The 25,123-nt window shown below is 41.4% G+C and overlaps 1 protein-coding gene across 1 annotated transcript in view; it reads left to right on the top strand.

Annotated features, from left to right (window-relative positions):
• The window catches only part of fam91a1 (family with sequence similarity 91 member A1), an 84,522-nt gene that overhangs the window by 17,212 nt on the left and 42,187 nt on the right, over positions 1-25,123 (top strand). Inside the window, exon 4 of the mRNA XM_060904749.1 lies at positions 18,973-19,030. Within this exon, the coding sequence (XP_060760732.1) occupies positions 18,973-19,030 (58 nt within the window). The remainder of the gene's footprint in view (positions 1-18,972; positions 19,031-25,123) is intronic.

The following is a 25,123-nucleotide window of genomic DNA, read 5'->3' as shown; positions in this document are numbered from 1 at the left end:
GTGCGAACAGGGAAAACCCACCATGTGATGCATGATGTAGTATCTTGTATTGCGTCATTGTGAAGCAGGAAAAAATAGTGGAGAATTTAAGGCCATGTGGAGATAAATGCATTAATTGTTCTATTTATAAAAAAAAAAAAAAAAAACTAATAAAATTGGAAGTCTGTGATTCGAATTCAGTAGCTTTTGGTCCGCTCAACAAAAATAATTGGGTGTCAGGGAAAATTCTTTTTATGACCTACACTTGAAAAATCATCTGAAAGGCAGTCTACCTTTTTTAACATTTGAAAATTTGCATTTTTACATAAAAAAACCCCAAACAAAAACCAACCAAACAAAAAAAAGAAAATGGCCATTCATCTGTCATGACAAGGACCAGCTAGTTACTGTCAGGACCAGTTACTTTTCAAACAATAAGATAGACACTGAATCCTCCCTGAGTATGTTTTGATAAGAAACCATGCTGGGTGTGGTTTGTCAGTGTTCCATGCTAGACCGTCTCTGGGTGGAATTGGAAAGCCCATCAAAGATATTTGGCCCTTCTGTCAAAAAGGTCTTTGTGAATTTATGTAATTTGTAAAGGAATTGATGAGCTTTTATGTTGGCTGCTAGTTGTAAAAGGATGAGAACCTCTAACATACGGTAGTACTGTTTATTGATCTACTCTAGCAATTAAACCCTATAAGTCAGTGTTTTTGTCAGATTAGATTGCTGAACCAGTCAATAAAAACACTGAATACTGGCTTCAGGTAATTTGGGAGCTGAGAGGAAGCAAAACTGTGGATGGTTTGGTGATCCATTGGGGGATCTGTCTTTTGTCAGTTTTCTACAGCGTTTTTACATGTGAAATAATCTGTGCAAGCTAATTACTAGGAACTACTAGTAACAAGAGTGCTCCGAGAGCACAATATCCCCTGCTGGCAACGAGGCCATAACTCTAGTAAAATGCGACTGAATTGAATGAAATTGCAATATGCGTATTACCGACATTATAACAAAGAATCCTGTCGAGTTTTGTGAAATTCCTCCACAAATTGTGAGAGGAGTTGATTTCAGAAGGTGAGTACCCTTCCTCGGACAGACGGACGGACATCACCACGACACAATCCACCTTCGGGCCTTTCAGCCAGCGGGCGATAAAATTTGTGAGGGAAGTTGATTTCAGAAAGCTAGCACACCTGGATGAAATCGCCAAAATACAAGTTTGTTAATAATCAAGGGCATAACTCTGGTAAAATTTGCCCAAATTAAACGAAATTTCAGTATGCGAATAACTGTCATATAACAAAGCCTTTTGCCAAGTTTGGTGAAATTCCTCCAAAAATTGTAAGAGGAGTTGATGTCAAAAGGCGAGCATACCTTCATGAAATTGTGAAAGTACAAGGTTGTTAATCAAGGGCTGTAACTCTGGTAAAATGTGACTGAATTGAACGAAATAACATTATGCGTACTACCGATATATGACAAAGCCTTTTGCCAAGTTTGGTGAAATTCCTCCAAAAATTGTGAGAAGAGTTGATTTCAGAAGAACGTGCACGCTCATGAAATTGTCAAAGTACAAGTTATTTAATCAAGGGTCAAAACTCTGGTAAAATTTTCACAAATGAAATTAAATCGCAATCTGCGTATTACTGTCATATAACAAGGCTTTTTGCCAAGCTTCGAGAAATTCATCCAAAAATTGAGAGGAGTTGATTTCAGAAGGCAAGCGCACCTTCATGAAATTGTCAAAGTACGGTATAATTTTGTTAATCAAGGGCTGTAACTCTGGTAAAATGTGACCCAATTTAACCAAATTGCAATATGCGGAGTACCGACATACAACACAGAATCCTGCCAAGTTTCGTGAAATTCCTCCAAAAATTGTGAGAGGAGTTGATTTCAGAAGGTGAGCACCCTTCCCGGGACGGACGCGTGCACGCCACGACATAATCCCTCTTCAGGCCTTTTAGCCAGCGGGGGATAAAAACCCATGGGTGTAGTGCAACAGGTGGTCGGATTTATCATATTGAAATATAAATAGCAAATAAAAGGCTTTGTTTTGTGAAAGTCAATAACAGGAAGGTTGCTCTACTACTTCTCCTGATCTAGTGCGGACACGTCTTCTTGGATCAGGCACCCAGGCTAAAAACTGCCCACTCCTGATTGGTCTAAACACATTGACAATTAGTATTTCATATTTCGTGGGAGTCTCCTGTCGCACAATATACTCAGTGTTTTTTGTTAACGCATCAAGCAAATAGTTTTGCAATCTGTCGAGTGTCGTCGTGGTGCGGGATGACTCAAGGGGGCTGAGCATCCGTGGCCCGTTGCACAATATCCCTCCAGCCCTCTCTGTCTTTCGCCACGCGGGCAGCAGTCGAAAGCCCCATCCCGGTCAAGGCCACCACTCCGTCCATCACACGCGTCTTTTGCCGGCCTCTTTGTCGCGTTCCGAAGACCATGCCAGTGATGAAATCGGCCACTATTCCCTCCGCTCTCATAACATGGCCAAAATACCGCAACTTTAGCTTGTCACAATACTTCATCAGATTCCAGCTGCCTCCAATCTGTTGCCTCACGTAGATGTTCGATTTCTTCTCAGTCCAGCTAATCCTTAACATTCTGCGGTAAGACCAGTTCTCGAACGCTTCGATTCTCTTCCGATCAGACTTTTTCGGCGCCCAAGACTCGGCCCCATAGGTGGCAATCGGAAACACCAGTGACCGGAGGAGGCGTAGCTTTGTGCGTTGACGGATGTTCCTATCCGTCCATACAGGGGCCAGGCTGATAACTGCCGTCTTCGCAATCGCAAGTCGCCGCCATATGTCGGTTGTCTCATTGCTGTCTGGGTTGATCATCGCTCCTAGGTAGTTAACAGTGTACTGCGATTTAATAGTGGGAGCTGATCATTTTCTGATAGAAAGATGAGAGGATGCACTGCACAAGTCCAGCCAAATCGATAAGCGATGCATATCAATACAGTAAACAGTGTAGCAGTCTGTCGTAAGGTAAAGTAATAGATCTCAGCTGAGCTCATGAGGTTGAAATGCAGGGCTCGTGTTTATTAAAATTGTCCCTGAATTCACACGCTGCACCATAGAGAGGACAGAACTTACACACATCCCTGTCTACAGTCGTACAACAATGTGAGCTGACAATCTGTCGCTGCATATGGTTGCCTTGGGCTGGCCATCAGGTTCTCAGTGAGTGCTCTCTAACCCTGCTATGATGAAAAAGTCCTCAGGCTGTGATGATATAGCGGTATGGAAGAGTCACATGATCGTATTGTTTTCATGTCACAACAACATTACTTCCTTGCATGATAGTAAATTTGAAAAAAAAAAATCAGAGAAAACAGCGATCACTGTTTTGATGGTATCCAAGACAATTAGTAATAGCCTGTAGTTATCGTAGGTATGAAGTTTTCATGCCATTCCACACCTAATACATTTCCAGGGCACTTCCAGAACAGATCAGCGACTGAACACTGTGTTGCGTTTCATTAGATCAGTGAGGGTATAGATTTAACTGGGGCAACGCCAGGGATAGACTTTGAACTTAAGATATGATCACTCGGAGTGGGCCTCATGGAAAGAACCGTGGTCACATGGAGGCCAACAAATGTCTCAAGCTTTCAGGGATATTGCATTCAAAGTGTTGACAATAAGCACGTTGTACAGATCATACATAGAGGATATTACACGGTGGTGCAAAGTTAAGAAGTTTATCTTCAAGTGGTGAATATATTCATGAATGAGCAAAGCAAATGAGCGAAATATTTTCAAAATGAGAAGATAAACTTCATTTATTTTTTTGCGGTCCAAATCCTGTGCTCTGATTGGCTGGCGAGCGGGTCCATATCCTATGGTACGGACCCCGGTTACGGACCTCTGGCTACTTGCTCATTCACAACAACAACAAACATAGTAGCAATTTTTGTCAACATTTATCTTTTTTTTATAAGATTATCAAAAATCTTATAAATTTTTGCCAGCATTTCTCAGGAGAATAGCATTAATTTTACAGCATGGATAGTGATAATGACAGTCTTCACAGCAAAAGCGAGTTTTACTACCCTGAGGAAGAAGAAATAAAAGAGAACATTTCAGGTGAAAGCTAAAAACCTGTAACTGTTGCTAACGCCGAGCAAAAACATGGCTGAATCCTGAATGACTCCTATTTGTATAAATAGGGGACTACATAGGCGGCAAAATGTAGGTTTTTTTTTTTCCTGCCATGGAAGTGCACTTGTATACCGAGGAGGAAGCAATTTGCATTACAGCTGTGAATGAGGATTCAAAATGGCATTAATTTTACAGCATGGATAGCGATAATGACAGTCTTCACAGCAAAAGTGAGTTTTACTACCCTGAGGAAGAAGAAATAAAAGAAAACCTTTCAGGAGAAAGCTAAAAACCTGTAACTTGCTAACAGTTTGGTCTCATTAGTTAATGAGGCCCATTTTGGACCATGTTATCCTAATACATAATATTACGTTTGGTAAAAACTTTAAACCAGTACAATTTCTTCTTCACAGTTTCACCAAATTGCTTTATTTATGCAATATAAAAGTCATAATACTGTATAACTTTGGTCGAGCAAAAACACTGAGCAAAAACATGGCTGAATCCTGAATGACTCAATTTTGTATAAATAGGGGACTACAAAGGCTGCAAAATGTAGTTTTTTTTCCTGCCATGGAAGTGCACTTGTATACCGAGGAGGAAGCCATTTGCATTACAACCGTGAATGAGGATTAAAAATGGCGGCTCGGCTCGGTTTTCCCTTTCGGGCGCTCTCGTTTTCTGTTAGAATTTGGTAAAGAAAAAAATAAATATACAAGTATTTACCAGCTTAAGGTCGGTCCGTATGGTGAAATACCGTGACCTCGGCCTTGAATACTGACCTCGGCCCAGAGGGCCTCGCTCAGTACTTTCAAGACCTCGGATATATACACACTATCGTTCAAAAGTTTGGGGTCACCCAAACAATTTTGTGTTTTCCATGAAAAGTCACACTTTTATTTCCCACCATAAGTTGTAAAATGAATAGAAAATATAGTCAAGACATTTTTCTGGCCATTTTGAGCATTTAATCGACCCCACAAATGTGATGCTCCAGAAACTCAATCTGCTCAAAGGAAGGTCAGTTTTATAGCTTCTCTAAAGAGCTCAACTGTTTTCAGCTGTGCTAACATGATTGTACAAGGGTTTTCTAATCATCCATTAGCCTTCTGAGGCAATGAGCAAACACATTGTACCATTAGAACACTGGAGTGAGAGTTGCTGGAAATGGGCCTCTATACACCTATGGAGATATTGCACCAAAAACCAGACATTTGCAGCTAGAATAGTCATTTACCACATTAGCAATGTATAGAGTGGATTTCTGATTAGTTTAAAGTGATCTTCATTGAAAAGAACAGTGCTTTTCTTTCAAAAATAAGGACATTTCAAAGTGACCCCAAACTTGTGAACGGTAGTGTGTGTATATAGACCCATCCCCCCCCCCAACACAAAAACCCCCTGCAAGTTAATCAAAATAATTTTCATTTTGACCCAGTTCGCCATTTTGACAACGCATGTCTAGTCAGTGGGAAAACACTAGGAGTGACGTCATTGGAGTGGAATATCGGGAATTATTATACATTCAGGACACTTTTTCCATGCAATAAAAACATGTATTCCCTTCTAGTGGGTTTATTGATGGCATGCAATATTATCATATCGCTTATCCTCCATGTATTATGCCGTTCTCCCCAATGGAGAATGAGCGTGCAGTATTGTTACAATATTGCACGTTGTCAAGACCGCACAACATCGCGCATCGGAGTTCATGCGAAGATCCAATGGCAAAACTTTTCTGCTGCGCACGCGCACAATCATTTCTTTTTCGGCCAGGAAAGAGAGAAGACGAGGCTAATCCAGTGCTAGGTTTCAGCACGAAATTAATAAACTGAAACCGAAGACTCTGTGAACACCCAAAAAGCTACCAAAACTTCATTAGGTATTCTTCACGCATATTTACTAGAGAAAAACATACCAATGGACATCGAAAAACTGGAAAAGAGACACATCGGAGATGTGAAACTTATGTGCTTGCGAGTGACTGTGACAGTTTGTAAACAAACACGGCCGCGAGGTTTGCTTCGTTAAAAGTGGAAGATGTAGAGAGAATTCTGGCTGCCAGGGCGCTCTGTTGTGCATAGTTGTCGATGTTGATTTTAAAAGTAACTAAGTAAATTACACAGGGAAAAGAATATTATTATTATTATTATTATTATTATTATTTGGCTTGACTGCGCTAGCATTGGCCTTCACTAACACTACACCTGCTAGGAGGTAACTGGACTGCCGCGCTAACAGCACCGAGTTGCAGGTAAGCTCACGTTGGCTTTCAAGAATGCTGATATGAAGAGTATGTGTACGTATGATAATAATGGCTGGCTTTTTTTTGTGGTCCATCAGGTATATTCCATTCAGCTACTCGTCTTCGACTCGCTCAGTATCGTGCGAGCTGAATTAAATATATCTGATATACCACTCAAAACCAGCCAATATTATTTATTTAAATGTTATACATGTGGGACACGTTTTCGATGGAAATAAAAACGTGTTCTATTCTTTTCGAGCGGGTTTAATAGCATGCAATGTTGTTAGCATATTGCTTATTCTACATGTATTACATCACTCTACCCAACGGGGAAAGAGTGTTGAATACGGTTTACGATATTGCATGGTTGTCAAGACAACATGACGTCACATGTCAGAGCCGATGCGAATATTCAACGAGAGGGTTTTCTGCTGCGCATGCACAGAAGCATTTCTTTGTTTGCCAGGAAAGAGAAAGACGCGTTGAATGCCCGAAAGGCTACCAAAAACTTCATTAGATATTCTTCACACGTATTTACAAGAGAAAAACATACTAACGGACATCGAAAAACTGGAAGAGTGTATATATATAAAATTATAATAATATCTGCTGCCTTTTTTCATGGTATATCAGATATATTCCAATCAGCTACTTTTCTTCGACTCATTCAATATCATGCTAACTGAATGGAATATATCTGATATACCACGGACAAAAGCCAGCTAATATTATTTTAAATATATCACTCCGGTCCGTGATGTATTTTTCATACGAAATACAGTTTTTTCAACACGAGAAGATAAACTATATCTACATATTCATATCACATGGCCAATTTTCTTTTTATTATATAGACACATTCACAAACCAAATGTATCAAAACAATTCATTGATTTCCTCACGAGTAACATCTACAGGATTATGTCACGGTTTTGGATCTCCATATCCCGGATGTTGCTCATATGAAAAATACAAGTGGCATATTTCCCAGTTGAACACTTGTGTCCATATAATATATGGGAATATGTCATGTAAGTAACTAGAAGAGCAATCTGAGAACTCAGACCTCTGCCATGTACAATTAAGTCTTTGATGATATGCTAATCTGCAAATGCAACCACTTTATATGTCTGGATATATTTCCAAAACTATTACAATTGTGCCTATATGGGTATCCCAGAGGATTACTGGTACCCATGAATGTGGACTGTGATATGGAGTCATCATATTTCTACATTAGCCATGTTTCATCACTATTGAACTGCCATCTATTGGACTTTAAAATGTATGGTGTTGTTGAGTGCAGACTTCCACCAAGGCCAAATGCTGTATCTCACAAACATTAATGAAATGGAAACTAAATTCGTGGAGCCACCCCATGACTCAGATCCTCTTCAAAATTTAATATTCTTCCTTAGCCCATACTACATCCTTCTACCAAGTTTCATGGAAATTGGGTTATTGGGTTTTGCGCAATCTTGCTGACAGACAGACAGACAGACAAACAAACCGCACTGAAAACATAACCTCCTTCACATGCTGACTTGAGACCTTTTAGCCCTTTATAGTGTGTTTTACACTGTCAAACCTTTCTATCAGTGTTGTAGTCGAGTCACTAAACCCTGAGTCCAGTTTCAAGTCCCCAGTGTTCAAGTCTGAGCCAATCCCAAGTCTCATCTCATCTCATTATCTGTAGCCGCTTTATCCTGTTCTACAGGGTCGCAGGCAAGCTGGAGCCTATCCCAGCTGACTACGGGCGAAAGGCGGGGTACACCCTGGACAAGTCGCCAGGTCATCACAGGGCTGACACATAGACACAGACAACCATTCACACTCACACTCACACCTACGGTCAATTTAGAGTCACCAGTTAACCTAACCTGCATGTCTTTGGACTGTGGGGGAAACCGGAGCACCCGGAGGAAACCCACGCGGACACGGGGAGAACATGCAAACTCCACACAGAAAGGCCCTCGCCGGCCACGGGGCTCGAACCCGGACCTTCTTGCTGTGAGGCGACAGCGCTAACCACTACACCACCGTGCCGCCCCCCAATCCCAAGTCATTAAAAAAAAATTTCGAGTCGAGTCCACTATTGATCCGAGTCGAGTCCAAGAACAAGACTCCAACCGCACCATGTGACGGTGGCTGTTTTAGCGCCGTTAGCATTAGTTTGTTCCTGAACATGGCGTATGAACAGGTGAATGTGCTTCTCTTTATCAGGGAGTGTGAAGTATTCTGTCAGAGATGTTTGGGAGACGGATGTAAGTGCAGAAGGTGTGTTTATTAATACAAATGATGACGGTAAACAATCCAGAATGGCAGGCAAAATCGTAAAACAGTGAAACGGGCAATAGGTCGAGCGAGGCACAAACAGGCTATCGTAGACTCGGCAGAATCAAAGACGAGAAACAGGAAATCGGGGATCAGGAACCCAAACAAGGAAGTAAGGCTTGGTAATGTATCAGCAATGCAACTCAATACTTCGCAAAGTAAGTGTGTTTTCACAGTTTTTATATCAGCGCGCTGATTGCGCCTTAATCCTGTGCAGGTGCGAGTCATTTACGGCGCACATGCGAGAGAGTCCGCTTGGCACGCGCGCTGTTCAGAGCGCAACCAAGAGTCTGTCTGATGCACACGCCAAGGTGTATAGATGTAACACTCTTGTGCGAAATTAGTACAAAAATTAATGTGGATATAAATATCTTATGCCAAATTATTATGGCGTGTGACAAAAAAATAAAGAAAAAATCCGATGAATGCACTGATTAATGCTTGAATCTGATTGGTTACAAGGTGTTGATTGACTTTCTGTAATAGCAGCTCTGATAGACAAATCACAGGGGTTTATACTGTATTAATGCACTCGTTCGAATACATTATTGTTTCTATAGCCTCGGTCACAACCAGCCGTACGTGCTCCTATGGCCGGTCTACGTGCAAGAAACGCACGGAGGGCGCGCGTGAGACGTGCTGATTTTCGAGCTGTAGACCAGCTGCAGACCGGCCGCAGAGGTTCTTTGTCATGTCAAACAAACTCTACGGGCGCTTACGTTTTTTTCAGGTTGCAAGACAAACTTACGGCCAACGTCCGTCTTTCTCCACGAACAAAAAAAACGCAGCGATTTGGGAAACGCCAAAAATCGCACGGCCAAAAAATCGTACGTCCGGTTGTGACTTAGGCTTAAGGTAACAGCTAACACAGGAACATGTACAGCAGACGCGTCACATGAACAGATTAAAAAAGTGTGTAACCGCAAACTGTTTCGCAGTTGTTCCACAGCATACAGTAAATTGTAACCGTAAATGGATAAAAACATGTCACTCTTTAATAAAGTAAACGTTTTTAGCATTGACAAAATGCTGTGGAATTAGAGGAATCTAAAACTTCAAGATGTGATGTTCAAGACCCACTTTTTGTATTCTACCTCCGTTCCAGTCACCTTGAATCTCTTTGACTAGACATTTCAAACTGACTGAGCCGGCAAAGAGTTCAGAGATGACGTGTCATAAACATAAAATGTCTGTTGTCCTCTACAACTAGCACTCTGCAAGACGTTCATACTGTGCACAACTCCTCTTGTGCTACGTTCACACTGCAAGGCTTAATGCTCAATTCCGATTTTTTTGTGAAATCCGATTTTTTTGTGAGGTCGTTCACATTAACAAATATATGCGACTTGTATGTGATCCTCAGTATGAACGAAAAGCGACCTAAAAGTGTTCCGCATGCGCATTGCAGGATACGATGACGTCACACGCAGTGAGCATGGCCAGTGTTTACGGAAGTAAAACCGCCCGGTTGCGGTATGACCCATCCAATCTAGCTTGAATAGGTGCATCCCCCCAAATGGAAATCAGCTCCCTAACCTCTGCGTCCTTCCATTCAGAAGATTCAGAACCTTCACAGCCCGAAGCGTCCCTCGCATTGATGTCATGCGCAGGGGCGCAGATACGTTTTTTGAACTGGGGGGGACAAAAAACTGGGGGGGACAAAGCTGCCAGCAAACCAACCCCAACCCCGATATGCCTGTCAAACTTCTTGTGGGTTACCATAGCAACCAAGCTCGAGCTCGCAACCTGTGCAGTCTGCGCAGCTCAACCAACCGAATATCAGTCTTTGTTTTGTTTTATGTGAATTGTTGCAACTATGTATACACTGCTGTGCACCTCAATAAACCGAATGGTAATTAGTCTTTTGATTTTTCCGTGAGGTTTGCCTTATGCAAAGAAAGACAGCATAGACGTTTTTTCCTCCCTATAAGTGGGAGGGACCGAGCAAGGTGAATTTAAATCTGGGTGGGACGAGTCCCACCCTCTATCTGCGCCCGTGATTATGCGCCATGTTGTTGTAACTTTTTTGAGAGACCCGCCACCTACTTCAGCGCAGAATAGTGACGTTTGTGGCTTGTTGATGACGTGTAAGTCGGATGAATGCGACCTGGCGGTTCAGACTGAAGTCGCATATGAAAAGAGCGGATAGGAATCGGAATTAGGACCACATATCCAAACGGCCTGGGTCGGATTTGAAAAAATCGGATCTGTGCCGTTCATATTGTCAATAAAAGATCGGATACAGGTCACATATGGGCGAAAAGATCGGATTTGAGTCACTTCAGCCTGCAATGTGAACGTAGCCTTACAGTGCATCACACAGTAAAAACGAATAAAACTGCCCAGCTCAAAAAAAAAAAGTCGCACGCGCTACTATTTAGTTGGACTGATTTTATGTTTGATTACGGCGCGCATTCACGCTGGCGTTGTTTCAACATTATGCAACATCACAAAACTTATTTCCATCCAGAGTTGCATTCATTTTTCGCTGAGATCTTGTGTTGAGGTTGGGAGAGTCGAACCTCTTCGTACAGTCTTCTCCAGCACATCCCAAAGACTTGCAATGGGGTTAAGGTCAGGACTCCGTGGTGGCCAATTCATGTGTGAGAATGATTCCTCATGCTTCCTGAACCACTCTTTCACTATTTGAGCCCTAATTTTATGCCCATGCCATCAGGGAAGAAAAAACGAGTTGATGTGATCATAACCTGGTCATTCAGTGCATTCAGGTCGACTTTATTTTATTGCCACATGACATTGTTGAACCTCAATCTGAACAACTGGAGCGACCTCAGACCATCACACTGCCTCGAGAGGCTTGTACAGTGTGCATGATGGGTTCATCGCTTCATGAGCTTCCCTTCTTACCCTGACACACCCATCACTCAGGAATTGAGGTATTTCACCCACGTGACCAAGGCTACGTTCACACTGCAGGCTGAAGTGACTCAAATCCGATCTTTTCGCCCATATGTGACCTGTATCCGATCTTTTATTGACAATATGAACGACACAGATCCGATTTTTTCAAATCCGACCCAGGCCGTTTGGATATGTGGTCCTAATTCCGATTCCTATCCGCTCTTTTCATATGCGACTTCAGTCTGAACCACTAGGTCGCATTCATCCGACTTACACGTCATCAACAAGCCACAAACGTCACTATTCTGCGCTGAAGTAGGCGGCGGGTCTCTCAGAAAAAGTTACAACAACATGGCGCATAATCACGGGCACAGATAGAGGGGGGGACTCGTCCCACCCAGATTTAAATTCACTTCGTTCGGTCCCCCCCACTTATAGGGAGGAAAAAACGTCTATGCTGTCTTTCTTTGCATAAGGCAAACCTCACGGAAAAATCAAAAGACTAATTACCATTCGGTTTATTGAGGTGCACAGCAGTGTATACATAGTTGCAACAACTCACATAAAACAAAACAAAGACTGATATTCGGTTGGTTGAGCTGCGCAGACTGCACAGGTTGCGAGCTCGAGCTTGGTTGCTATGGTAACCCACAAGAAGTTTGACAGGCATATCGGGGTTGGGGTTGGTTTGCTGGCAGCTTTGTCCCCCCCAGTTCAAAAAACGTATCTGCGCTCCTGCGCATGACATCAATGCGAGGGACGCTTCGGGCTGTGAAGGTTCTGAATCTTCTGAATGGAAGGACGCAGAGGTTAGGGAGCTGATTTCCATTTGGGGGGATGCAGCTATTCAAGCTAGATTGGATGGGTCATACCGCAACCGGGCGGTTTTACTTCCGTAAACACTGGCCATGCTCACTGCGTGTGACGTCGTCGTATCCTGCAATGCGCATGTGGAACACTTTTAGGTCGCTTTTCGTTCATACTGAGGATCACATACAAGTCGCATATATTTGTTAATGTGAACGACCTCACAAAAAAATCGGATTTCACAAAAAAATCGGAATTGAGCATTAAGCCTTGCAGTGTGAACGTAGTGCAAGTCACGTGATGCAGCCATTTTGGACGGCACGCTTAAGTCCTTCAGTGCAAGGCGGTATGAGATGGTGGAGACCTTTGCACATTTTAACAAGAAAGTAAGCTGTGATTCGTGTTAAATTGGATCTGTCTTTTATCACAAACACTGTACCCAGCCTTGGTATGGAGCCCTGTTTATTTATTTCTGTGTCCCGTTTCTTTCTAGCCTCTGTTATTGCGTTTCATGTCTGATGTCTGCTACATGCGACCCTAGACAAATTAACACTGCCTTGTTTCACTGCTCAGATGGGTTAACAAACACTGACCCATTTACTTTTTGCTATATATTTTATCAAAATTGCGTTAACTGATAAACTAACCTGAAATGAAATGATCACTGCAAAGTCTGGAGTACTCTGTTGGCTCCCAATCCTGTCTCTTCACAGCTGCAATCCATTTGGCCCTCTTGTCTGGGTCAGTAGGAAACCGGTACTGATGTGTCGGTCGCGAACGATCCGGTTCAAAGAGCCGGCTCTTTTGAAGTGAACGACGGGAGCCGGCTCTTCGGTGGGAGCCGAATTAGTTTTTTGTCCTTAGGTGCCTCAGAGAGAGAGACTTTCACAAAAAAAGTTGCTGTCCGATTGCGTCTTTGTGTCGTCTGTTACCATTCAAAGGAAAAAAAGTAGCATGGTGTACGCCTACTTTTTTTGGTTGGGGGGGTTGATGTCATTCACAACTGCGAAAATACGAAAATTGGTGTAATGCTTAAAGCTGTGGAGCGCAGGGGAGAGGAGTCTGTGAGGCACCTGAGGAGGAAAATCAGCGGTGTATTTTATATTGGTAATATAACACAGTTTTGCATTATGTTTGTGAGAAAATAATTTATTAATTGGTAAGTAAGTTTTATTTCTATAGCTAGAACATTGTTACACTGCTATACTTTACAAAGCTTTACAATGGCTACAAAAACTAAAAAATAAAATGGAAAACATCCTATTGATAAAATCTCATCTCATTATCTCTAGCTGCTTTATCCTTCTACAGGGTCGCAGGCAAGCTGGAGCCTATCCCAGCTGACTACGGGCGAAAGGCGGGGTACACCCTGGACAAGTCGCCAGGTCATCACAGGACTGACACATAGACACAGACAACCATTCACACTCACATTCACACCTACGGTCAATTTAGAGTCACCAGTTAACCTAACCTGCATGTCTTTGGACTGTGGGGGAAACCGGAGCACCCGGAGGAAACCCACACGGACACGGGGAGAACATGCAAACTCCACACAGAAAGGCCCTCGCCGACCCCGGGGCTCGAACCCGGACCTTCTTGCTGTGAGGCGACAGCGCTAACCACTACACCACCGTGCCGCCCTATTGATAAAATATAAATAATAATGTAATTAATTAACTAGTTAATTGCAGCAATTAAATCAAAAATAAAATCTCAGGAGCCGTTTGGGAGCCGAAAGAGCCGGCTCCTTATAGTAAGAAGAGCCAAAAGAGCCGGCTCCCGAAAAAGAGCCGAAATTCCCATCACTAGAAACCGGTAAAAGGAGCGTCCTGCACGCTGTCCCTGTCTGTTGTGGCAGCCCACAGCACAACAAGCAAACACCATGGTTATTTATAGAGTGCTTACTGACAAATTAATCTATTCTAGGTGTCTGTAACACGTTTTTTTTTCAAGCTGGTTCTCCCTCTCTGTCTGCAGCGTTAGTATGTAGCTTGACGTTCAAAATGGCGGACACCGGGGCGTCACGTGACCCTGTGACGTCAGGTGAAATACCTCAATAGGGTCGATCTGGACTCATCAGACCACATAACCTTTTTCCATTGCTCCAGAGTCCAGTCTTTATGCTTGGCGGCATGGTGGTGTAGTGGTTAGCGCTGTCGCCTCACAGCAAGAAGGTTCAGGGTTCGAGCCCAGCGGCCGGCGAGGGCCTTTCTGTGTGGAGTTTGCATGTTCTCCCCGTGTCTGCGTGGGTTTCTTCCGGGTGCTCCGGTTTCCCCTACAGTCCAAAGACATGCAGTTAGGGTTAATATGGGACGGCCTTGGGCTGAGGTGCCCTTGAGCGAGGCACCTAACTCCCAACTGCTCCCCGGGCGCTGTTAGCATGGCTGCCTACTGCTCTGGGTGCATGTGTGTGTTCACTGCTTCATATGGGTTAAATGCAGAGAGGAATTTCACAAGTGTGTGATGAATAAAGTTGTTTTTTCTTCTCCTTGCAAACTGAAGCATTTTCTTCTGATTAGTCACTCTAACACATGATTTTCTTAGGGTCAAGCAGCTGTTTGGTCTCAAACCTGTGAGTTCTCGTCTCATTGCGCGTGTAGAAATGCTTTTATCTTCACTATTAAACATATCCATGAGTTCTCCTGTCGGTTTCTTATGATTTGACTTCATCCTGTGTTGAAATTCTCTCTGATCGTGGGCAGCTTTTTTTTTTTTTTCCATGAAGTTGATGGTTCATCACGATCCTTCCAGGTTTTAATGATGTGTTGGACAGTTTTTTAACTCAATTCCAGTCATTTCAGCAATCTTCTTAGTTGTTTTCTTGAATTTGACTCTTCTAAAATGCGGTCAAGAGATGCAGCTTCTGACATGGAGAAATGAGAAGCTACTCACTGCATCATCCATCCATTATCTGTAACCGCTCATCCTGTACAGGGTCGCGGGCAAGCTGGAGCCTATCCCAGCTGGCTGTGGGCGAAAGGCGGGGTACACCCTGGACAAGTCGCCAAATCATCACAGGGCTGACACATAGACACAGACAACCATTCACGCTCACATTCACACCTACGGTCAATTTAGAGCCACTAATTAGCCTAACCTGCATGTCTTTGGACTGTCGGGGAAACCGGAGGAAACCCATGCAGACACCGGGAGAACATGCAAACTCCGCACAGAAAGGCCCTCGTTGGCCGCTGGGCTGGAACCTAGAACCTGTGAGGCAACAGTGCTGACCGCTACTACACCATGCCGCCTGAAACATTAATCATCGCAATAAATATCCAGTCAAAGTCTGTTAAGTACTTGGTTATTGAAATCTAAATGGCGACGTTTTTGGCCAGGCAGTGTATAAATAAAAACAAAATGAGGTTTTAAAGAAGAATTATTTGTTCTGTAAAATCTCTGAAGCAGGTCATGTCTTTACGTAAATATTAAACAGCTCCGGGAAACCAGAAGCAGCCGTTTCTGATTATAAATACATACAGAACTACATATAAAAACAACTTTTTTTTTTTTTTTTTTTTTTTTACATATAAAAACAAGGGGAGACCTAAATTTTAAAAAACCAAAGGTTTGAACAAATATGAAAAGCATGTGCATATCGAACTGTGGGGTGACTTTATGGAACAGACTGGAGACAGAAATAAAACAAAGTGCAAATATAAATCTGTTTAAAAAAAGGTACAAAAAATATTTTTAAAGGTCCCATGGCATGGTGGTTTGTTGATGCTTTAAACGGGCTCGTGGAGGTTTCCGGATGTTATATCCGCAGCCTTTCTCGAAATGAACCCTCAGCACGTAGATATAGCCTCCTGGGAGAAAGCCCCATTTCAGCGCTTTTCCCAGTGCGTCGTTTTGCTAATGAGAAGCAGGAGGCGGGGAAGGGTAGAGGGTGGGGGTGGGTCTTATCATTAATATTCATGACGTGTTACCTCTGATTGGCTAACAGCACTGTGACGCTACCTCCAGTGGGTCAGAACAAGCGGATGTGGGTGTCTTACTATGGCGAGAGAGAAGGAACAAACCGCGAAGGGAAAAATACCGCGCGCTGACGTCATTAAGGTGCGACGCGAGGAAATAAAATAAATTCAACAAATGTTTGGGTTTTTACTGAACAAACAAACAAATAAAATGAACGAGTGACTTAAAAAAAAGAATGTGGGTGTCTTTGTAAAAACTGTTTTGATTGGCTATTATAACAGAGCATGCTGCATGCTTTTTGGTTTTGTAGCGCAGAGTACCTGGCTAACTGCAGGAAGCGGTTAGCTGCACAGCTAATGTAGCCATTGCAAGGCTAACGTGGCACCGATTTTAAAACACGGCAAAACGACTTAACAGTTATACACTTACTTGTTCGGTGTTTGTGGCTGATGCGGCAGGGATGCTTGGTACGGACCCAGGCTTCAGTGACAGTTGATGTGCAAAACCTGCCCTGTACTGTCCCAAGTTGTGGAAACATTCATCAGGAAAATGCTTCCGACAAACATACACCGTCTTAGGCAGACTCGACGGCGTATTATTGAAGTAAATAAAATTAAGCCACTGCGTCTTCAGGGGCTCTCCCGTCGGCAGTAAAAACAGACTCCTTTCTGTGTTGTCACATCCATGTACAGCGCAACTTCCATGTTTGGTGGCAACTTTTGAGCTGGGCGGGCAATCCATACAGTGGGTGGGAATCCAGAGGGGGGGGCGTGGGGATCATCTCCCTTGCTGACGTAGTAAAGGGAAGAGTTTATCAACGCGCCGTTTTGACACGCCATTCTCAGATGTTGGGCATAGTTTGGTTTACACGTTATGAAATTTCTAGCCACTGGGGTGACTTAAGAAGGTCAGAGGAACTCATTTTAACGTTAAAAAACCTCAGAAAGTGAAAATTTCATGCCATGGGACCTTTAAACAAGTATATAGAAGAGGAAGTATGTTAACGGAGGATGATGAGGGATAAATAGAATAGGGTTGATTTGTTATATTAGAACTAACTTAGTATATGGTATATATTTATTTATGGGGATAGTTTATATATTCATATTTACAGGGATAGGTATGTAGTATATATTTATTTTTGTAATTATATATTTATATAGATATTCATGAAGTGTATATATGGTATGTAGTGTGTGTGATTTATATATATATATTTTATATATATATATATATATATATATATATATATATATATATATATATATATATATGTGTATAATTTTTTTTAAATTATATATTTATATAGATATTCAAAAAATATATTATATTTTATATATATATATATATATAATTATTATTATTTTTTAAAATTATATATTTATATAGATATTTATGAAGTGTATGTATGGTATGTAGTATATATTTTTTAAATTATATATTTATATAGATATTAATGAAGTGTATATATGGTATGTAGTGTGTGTGATTTTTTTATATATATATATATATATATATATATATATATATATATATATATATATATAAAATATAATATATTTTTTAAATTATATATTTATATAGATATTCATGAAGTGTATGTATGGTATGTAGTATATATTTATTTTTGTAATTATATATTTATATAGATATTCATGAAGTGTATATATGGTATGTAGTGTGTGTGATTTTTTTTTTATATATATATATATATATATTATTATTATTTTTTAAAATTATATATTTATATAGATATTTATGAAGTGTATGTATGGTATGTAGTATATATTTTTTAAATTATATATTTATATAGATATTCATGAAGTGTATATATGGTATGTAGTGTGTGTGATTTTATATATATATATATATATATATATATATATATATATATATATAAAATATAATATATTTTTTTAAATTGTATATTTATCTAGATATTCATGAAGTGTATGTATGGTATGTAGTATATATTTATTTTTGTAATTATATATTTATATAGATATTCATGAAGTGTATATATGGTATATATTTTCATAGGTGTATTAATGTAGTTTGGATTTTGGGGTAGTTAAAAAGGGGTGGGAAATTAAAATATTGTACTTCTTCCCACTCCTTTTTCGAACAATGTGCGGTGTTTTGTAATGCCTTAGCTCTTTATTTTATTTATTTTTTTAAATTTCTCGTTTTCTTTCTTTTGTATGTACAAATAGTTACATACATTTTTTTTATACATGTTCGAAATAAAAAAAGAACTGGTTTGATTGGTTTCATTGTTGTATAATTCAGTATATAACTGTGCTGTTGGAGTGCTGCCTCATCACTACATTTGACTGTAAATACTGTAATCAGAAGGACAGAAGGACAAATTTGTATTTTGGAGGACTGGAATTTAGTATAATTAGGTGATTTTTGTCAGCTCGAACCCTACTCATTTGGACTCCTGCATTGCAAGAGCAATCTGGGTGTTAGAGCTGAAGTCTGAAGGATTTTTTTTTTCCAGGTTTTTATGTGCTGAATGAAATGAAGGCGAAGGCCATAATTGTCCTCTGGACCATAAGAGAAACGTTGTCCGTCACTGACACCCGAGAATCGTTCTGTTCACCTGAAATATGGCTGTGATCTTAGTACTGTAGTTTCCGACAGCTTTCTTTGTAGAAGATTTAACATGTCTCCTTTACCTCATATTTCCAGGACATTATGAACAGTGAGAAGAGCTACGACTCTCTACCCAACTTCACTGCTGCTGACTGTAAGTTCTCTCCCCGTTTTACCTTTGCCAATTCCCTGTGAGCCTCTGAAGGTGATTAACTATTATCAGTGACCTTCTCATACTCACGAACATGGCCCTGAGCCAAAAGAGCTTGCCAGTGTGCACACAGATAGCTGTCGCAGTTATTTAAAAACCTTGCCTTGTAATACATCTTAGCAGTGACTACATTTTATTTTATTTTATTTTTAAAGAGCTAAATTTTTATGCAGACAGCTAGGTTGGGCAATATGACAAAAATTGCATGTAGTGATGGTCAAAGATGTTCATGACACACAGGATGTATCGTGATGTATATAGCTTGGTTAAGAGTCTTCCAACAGAACAGTATTGCAAAACTGTTCAGTGTGTGTGATTATCGAGAAAGGGTTGGCTTCAGGGACCTGAGCAAAGATGAGTCATTGTGTTTCTGAGATTTTTTTTTTTTTAGGCTGCTCATACAGTGGTGCTTGAAAGTTTGTGAATTTTCTGTATATTTCTGCATAAATATGACCTAAACATCATCGCATTTTCATTCAAGTCCTAAACAAATGAGAGAAAAATATTATACTTGGTCGTTTATTTATTGAGGAAAATGATCCAATATCACATATCTGTGAGTGGCAAAAAAGTGTGACCCTTTGCTTTCAGTATGTGGTGTGACCCCCTTGTGCAGCAATAACTGCAACTAAACGTTTCCAGTAGCTGTTGATTCCGGAGGAATTTTAGCCCATTCCTCCGTACAGAACAGCTTCAACTCTGGGATGTTGGTGGGTTTCCTCACATGAGCTGCTCGCTTCAGGTCCTTCCACAACATTTCGATTGGATTAAGGTCAGGACTTTGACTTGGCCATTCCAAAACATTCACTTTATTCTTCTTTAACCATTCTTTGGTAGAACGACTTGTGTGCTTAGGGTCGTTGTCTTGCTGCATGACCCACCTTCTCTTGAGATTCAGTTCATGGACAGATGTCCTGACATTTTCCTTTAGAATTCGCTGGTATAATTCAGAATTCATTGTTCCATCAATGACGGCAAGCCGTCCTGGCCCAGATACAGCAAAACAGGCCCAAACCATGACACTACCACCACCATGTTTCACAGATGGGATAAGGTTCTTATGCTGGAATGCAGTGTTTTCCTTTCTCCAAACATAACGCTTCTCATTTAAACCAAAAAGTTCTATTTTGGTCTCATCCGTCCACAAAACATTTTTCCCATAGCCTTCTGGCTTGTCCACGTGATCTTTAGCAAACTGCAGATGAGCAGCAATGTTCTTTTAAGAGAGCAGTGGCTTTCTCCTTGCAACCCTGCCATTATACGCCTTGCTCTTGGAGTGATCTTTGTTGGTCGACCACTCCTGGAGAGGGTAACAAGGGTCTTGAACTTCCTCCATTTGTACACAATCTGTCTGACTGTGGATTGGTGGAGTCCAAACTCTTTAGAGATGGTTTTGTATCCTTTTCCAGCCTGATGAGCATCAACAACGCTTTTTCTGAGGTCCTCAGAAATCTCCTTTGTTCGTGCCATGATACACTTCCACAAACATGTGTTGTGAAGATCAGACTTTGGTAGATCCCTGTTCTTTAAATAAAACAGGGTGCCACCTCACACCTGATTGTCATCCCATTGATTGAAAACACCTGACTCTAATTTCACGTTCAAATGAACTGCTAATCCTAGAGGGTTCACATACTTTTGCCACTCACAGATATGTAATATTGGATCATTTTCCTCAATAAATAAATGACCAAGTATAATATTTTTGTCTCATTTGTTTAACTGGGTTCTCTTTATCTACTTTTAGGACATGGGTGAAAATCTGATGATGTTTTAGGTCATATTTATTTAGAAATATAGAAAATTCTAAAGGGTTCACAAACTTTCAAGCACCACTGTACCATAAACACCACCAGAATGGCTCAAGGAGTAGAAGGAGTATTAGCTGGCCAGTTGCATGTGGCATTGGAGTAAACAGTAACTAGTTGCTTGTAATGGTAGTGCAAATAATTTACCCGAGGCTATCCGGGTCATTCGCCAGCTACTAACCAAGGAGGGTGAAGGCTAACATGAATAACAATTACTATTGTGGAAGTGTATCATGGCACAAACAAAGGAGATTACTTACTGTTCATGCTGCATAACAACATGGTCCAAGGAAAAGGCTATCTACCCTCTTCCGCATACAGTTATGTTCAAAATAATAGCAGTCCCTCAACAGTAGAAAGATAAATCACTGTTTTTGTTAAAATTTCAACCTTTACACCGCAAGCAAGTTTCTGGAGGGTATAGTAAAGGTATAGAAAACCAACAGACCCAACAGGCCTGCCGTGCATGCTACTAATTCTGTGAAATTGAATGATTAGCTGAAAGGGGTGTGTTCAAAAAAATAGCAGTGGTGAGTTCAATTAGGGAGGGCATTGATTTTGTGAAAAAAAAAAGGTGTTAACAGGGGGTCCTTATTTAAGGATCAAGGCAACTGACATTGCATATGCTGTCTGTCCTGCATTGGTCCTGAAAAACCAAGTAAAATGGGTCGTTCAAGACACTGTTCTGATGAAGAGCGGCTTTTAATCAAGAAATGGATAAAAGAGGGGAAAACCTACAAAGAAGTGCAGAAACTTATAGGCTGTTCAGCTAAAATGATATCAAACGCTTTAAAATGGCAGCCAAAACCAGAAAGGCGAGGAAGAAAAAGAAAAACAACTTCTCGAATGGATCGGAGAATAACCAAACTGGCAAAGGCTCAGCCAATGATCAGCTCCAGGAGGATCAAAGAAGATCTAAACTTGCCTGTGAGTACTGGTACAATCAGACGACGTCTATGTGAAGCCAATCTACCAGCAAGAAGCCCCCGCAAAGTCCCATTGTTAAAGAAAAGACACGTGCTGAAGCGGCTACAATTTGCCAAAGAACACATTGACTGGCCTGAAAAGAAATGGTGTGATATTTTGTGGACAGATGAAAGTAGGATTGTTCTTTTTGGGTCTAAAGGCCAATTTATGCTGACAACCCAGTCCTCGCAGATAGCGTCGCAGACAGTGTCTGCGTAGCCCCCCCCCCCCCCCCCCCACCTTCGCAGACGCTCTGCGCGCACCTCCCAAAAATTGTGACCACCGCAGAAGCCTCGCAGACAGCGCCGCAGACGAGGGCTCTGATTGGTCCACTCTACATCCGCTCTACACGCACTTCCGCTTCCCTACTTTCCCGGTTTGGTTTGTTTTCACGACCGGCATTTTTAAAAACACGAGCGAAGATGGAGCAGCATGAAGAGCGGTTGATTGAGGAAGTACGTACATCTATGCGACTCCAGTTCTAGTCATTATATTAAAAAAAAAGTTCTAGTCATTATAAGTAACCGGAGGATAAACACTCCACTAACCACACCCACCAACTACTCCTAGCGACTTCGCGCCCCCTTGCGTTGTGCCGGTGAATAACATCGCGCACGCCTATTACTCCCCGGTCAACGATAAATTACAACTGTCTGCGAAAAGCTATCTGCGAAAGCCTTGTCGCAAGAGCATGCAGAGGCCTTAAGGGTCGCAGACAGTTTGTCAGATGTCCTGCAAACACAGAATTCAAGCCAGTGAAGACTGTTAAGCATGGTGGTGCAAGCATCATGATATGGGGATGTTTTTCATACTACGGTGTTGGTCCTATTTACCGCATACCAGGGATCATGGATCAGTTTGAGTACATCAGGATACTGGAAGAAGTCATGTTGCCATATGCTGAAGAGGAAATGCCTTTGAAGTGGGTGTTTCAACAAGACAATGACCCCAAACACACCAGCAAGCGAGCAAAGTCATGGTTCCAGACAAACAGCATCCAACTAATGGAGTGGCCAGCACAATCCCCGGACCTCAATCCCATAGAAAACTTGTGGGCTGACATAAAAAATGCTGTTCATGAGGCAAAAGCAAGAAATGCAGAGGAATTGTGGAACGTAGTACAATTGACCTGGGCTGCAATACCTGTTGACCGTTGCCAGAAGTTGTTCGACTCCATGCACCACAGATGCGAAGCAGTTATCAGAAACCATGGTTATGCAACAAAATATTAGTTTAGGATACTCAGCAAAGTTGAATTTTCAAGAATTTTAGTTTGTATGGTACATTTTTGAGTTTCCAAAGAAAGATGTCAACACTGCTATTTTTTTGAACATTACATTTCTTGACTTTCTGTGAAATATTATGAAATGTAATTACTTTTTCCAATTTTCTTGCTGGGGCGGCACGGTGGTGTAGTGGTTAGCGCTGTCACCTCACAGCAAGAAGGTCCTGGGTTCGAGCCCCGTGGCCAGCGAGGGCCTTTCTGTGCGGAGTTTGCATGTTCTCCCCGTGTCCGCGTGGGTTTCCTCCGGGTGCTCCGGTTTCCCCCACAGTCCAAAGACATGCAGGTTAGGTTAACTGGTGACTCTAAATTGAGCGTAGGTGTGAATGTGAGTGTGAATGGTTGTCTGTGTCTATGTGTCAGCCCTGTGATGACCTGGCGACTTGTCCAGGGTGTACCCCGCCTTTCGCCCGTAGTCAGCTGGGATGGGCTCCAGCTTGCCTGCGACCCTGTAGAAGGATAAAGCGGCTAGAGATAATGAGATGAGATGAGAATTTTCTTGCTTTGAAATGGAATGTGCAGTATGCCCAATGCATTTGTGTTCATTAAAGTACAATTTATTTGAAGAATTTTGACATTTACTCGCCTTTTTAAAGACACTGCTATTATTTTGAGCACAACTGTACATGAACGTACAGATGCCCACGATTGGCTAGTGAATGATGAGAGAAGGAGGGAGGGGGAAGCTCAGCTAATTTTGCTTCCTTGGCTCCCGGCTATGGATGACTATGGAATCATGATTCAATCTCGTGATCTCTCAATGATAATTTGAACGTTTTCTGTGGTCCTGCCTGGGAGCAAAGATGGTGCAAGTTAGTCAAGCTACAGAGTAATGCGTCATGCAAGCGTGCTTAAGTTTGATTTTATTTATTTATTTATTTAATTTTGATATTTTTTTTTTTTATGTTGTAACTATAAGAGAAAGTGTTTGCCAAACATTTTTTTTTTAACGCGTTTTTTGGAATTTCTTGCCTTTAAATTTTTAACGTTAAAGCTAGACGGCCTTTCGATTTCATAAAATCTATCTCATTTAGTTCCGTCTGAGATTTGGTCATTGTGATATATGTTTATTTCTGTAATATCTCGAAAATAAAAAGGTCATTCTGTGGCTGGGAAGTTATTTAATTTGATGGGATTCCCGAGCAAATAATCTGCATGAAATCGCTTGCTTCGTGCAGTCAACCAGACAGAAGAAGCCCGTGTGCGCATGCGCAGGTTTACCTTCAGCCTCTTCCTTTTTCTTCTTCTTTTGGGTTTTACGGAAGCTGGCATCCACAGTGTTGCATTCCTGCCATCTACAGGTTTCCCTTTGAGCGTGCACTGACAGTTCCATCATTCTGTCACTAAACGAACAGCTGATCACACCGAGGTGCTCGCTGAGCGCTGATATTTATTAGTTTGGCCCTGCGTTTCCTGTCCTTCGTATATAACATAACGTCTTTTCTTCTCGCTTTCCGTCACTGTAGTCGGTCTTTCACGTTTCATTTGTGTCCTCTATTTTTCTCTCCTGTTTCAAATTTGTATCCCACAATGCCTTGCGCGAACGAGGAAAGCCCACTACGTGATGCATGACATAGTATCTTGTATTGCGTCATAGTGAAGCGGGAAAAAATAGCGGCGAATTTAGGGCCACATGGCCCTAAATTCATTAATTGTTCTTTTGAAAAAAAATGAATAAAATTTGAAGTCTGTGATTCGAATTCAGTCGCTTTCGGTCCACTAAACAAAAATAACTGTGTGTCGGGGAAAATTCTTTTTATGACCTACGCTTGAAAATCTGAAAGGCAGTCTACCTTTAAACATTGTGAGTGACAATTTTGTACTTTTCCTCTAAACACCATTATGGGACAATGGGAATCACAGAAATTTGTCATGCCGTATATTTCATCCATTCTTTCATTGGCGGTAATTGATTTGTCCTGGTCAGGATCGTGGTGGATCCGGAGCATATCTTGGGAACACCTGTATCGGACACGCACA

This window comes from Neoarius graeffei, chromosome 22, assembly GCF_027579695.1.
Source record: "Neoarius graeffei isolate fNeoGra1 chromosome 22, fNeoGra1.pri, whole genome shotgun sequence".
Taxonomy (NCBI): domain Eukaryota; kingdom Metazoa; phylum Chordata; class Actinopteri; order Siluriformes; family Ariidae; genus Neoarius; species Neoarius graeffei.
Note: the sequence above shows the minus strand (reverse complement) of the source record. Positions and strands in the feature narration are given on the sequence as shown.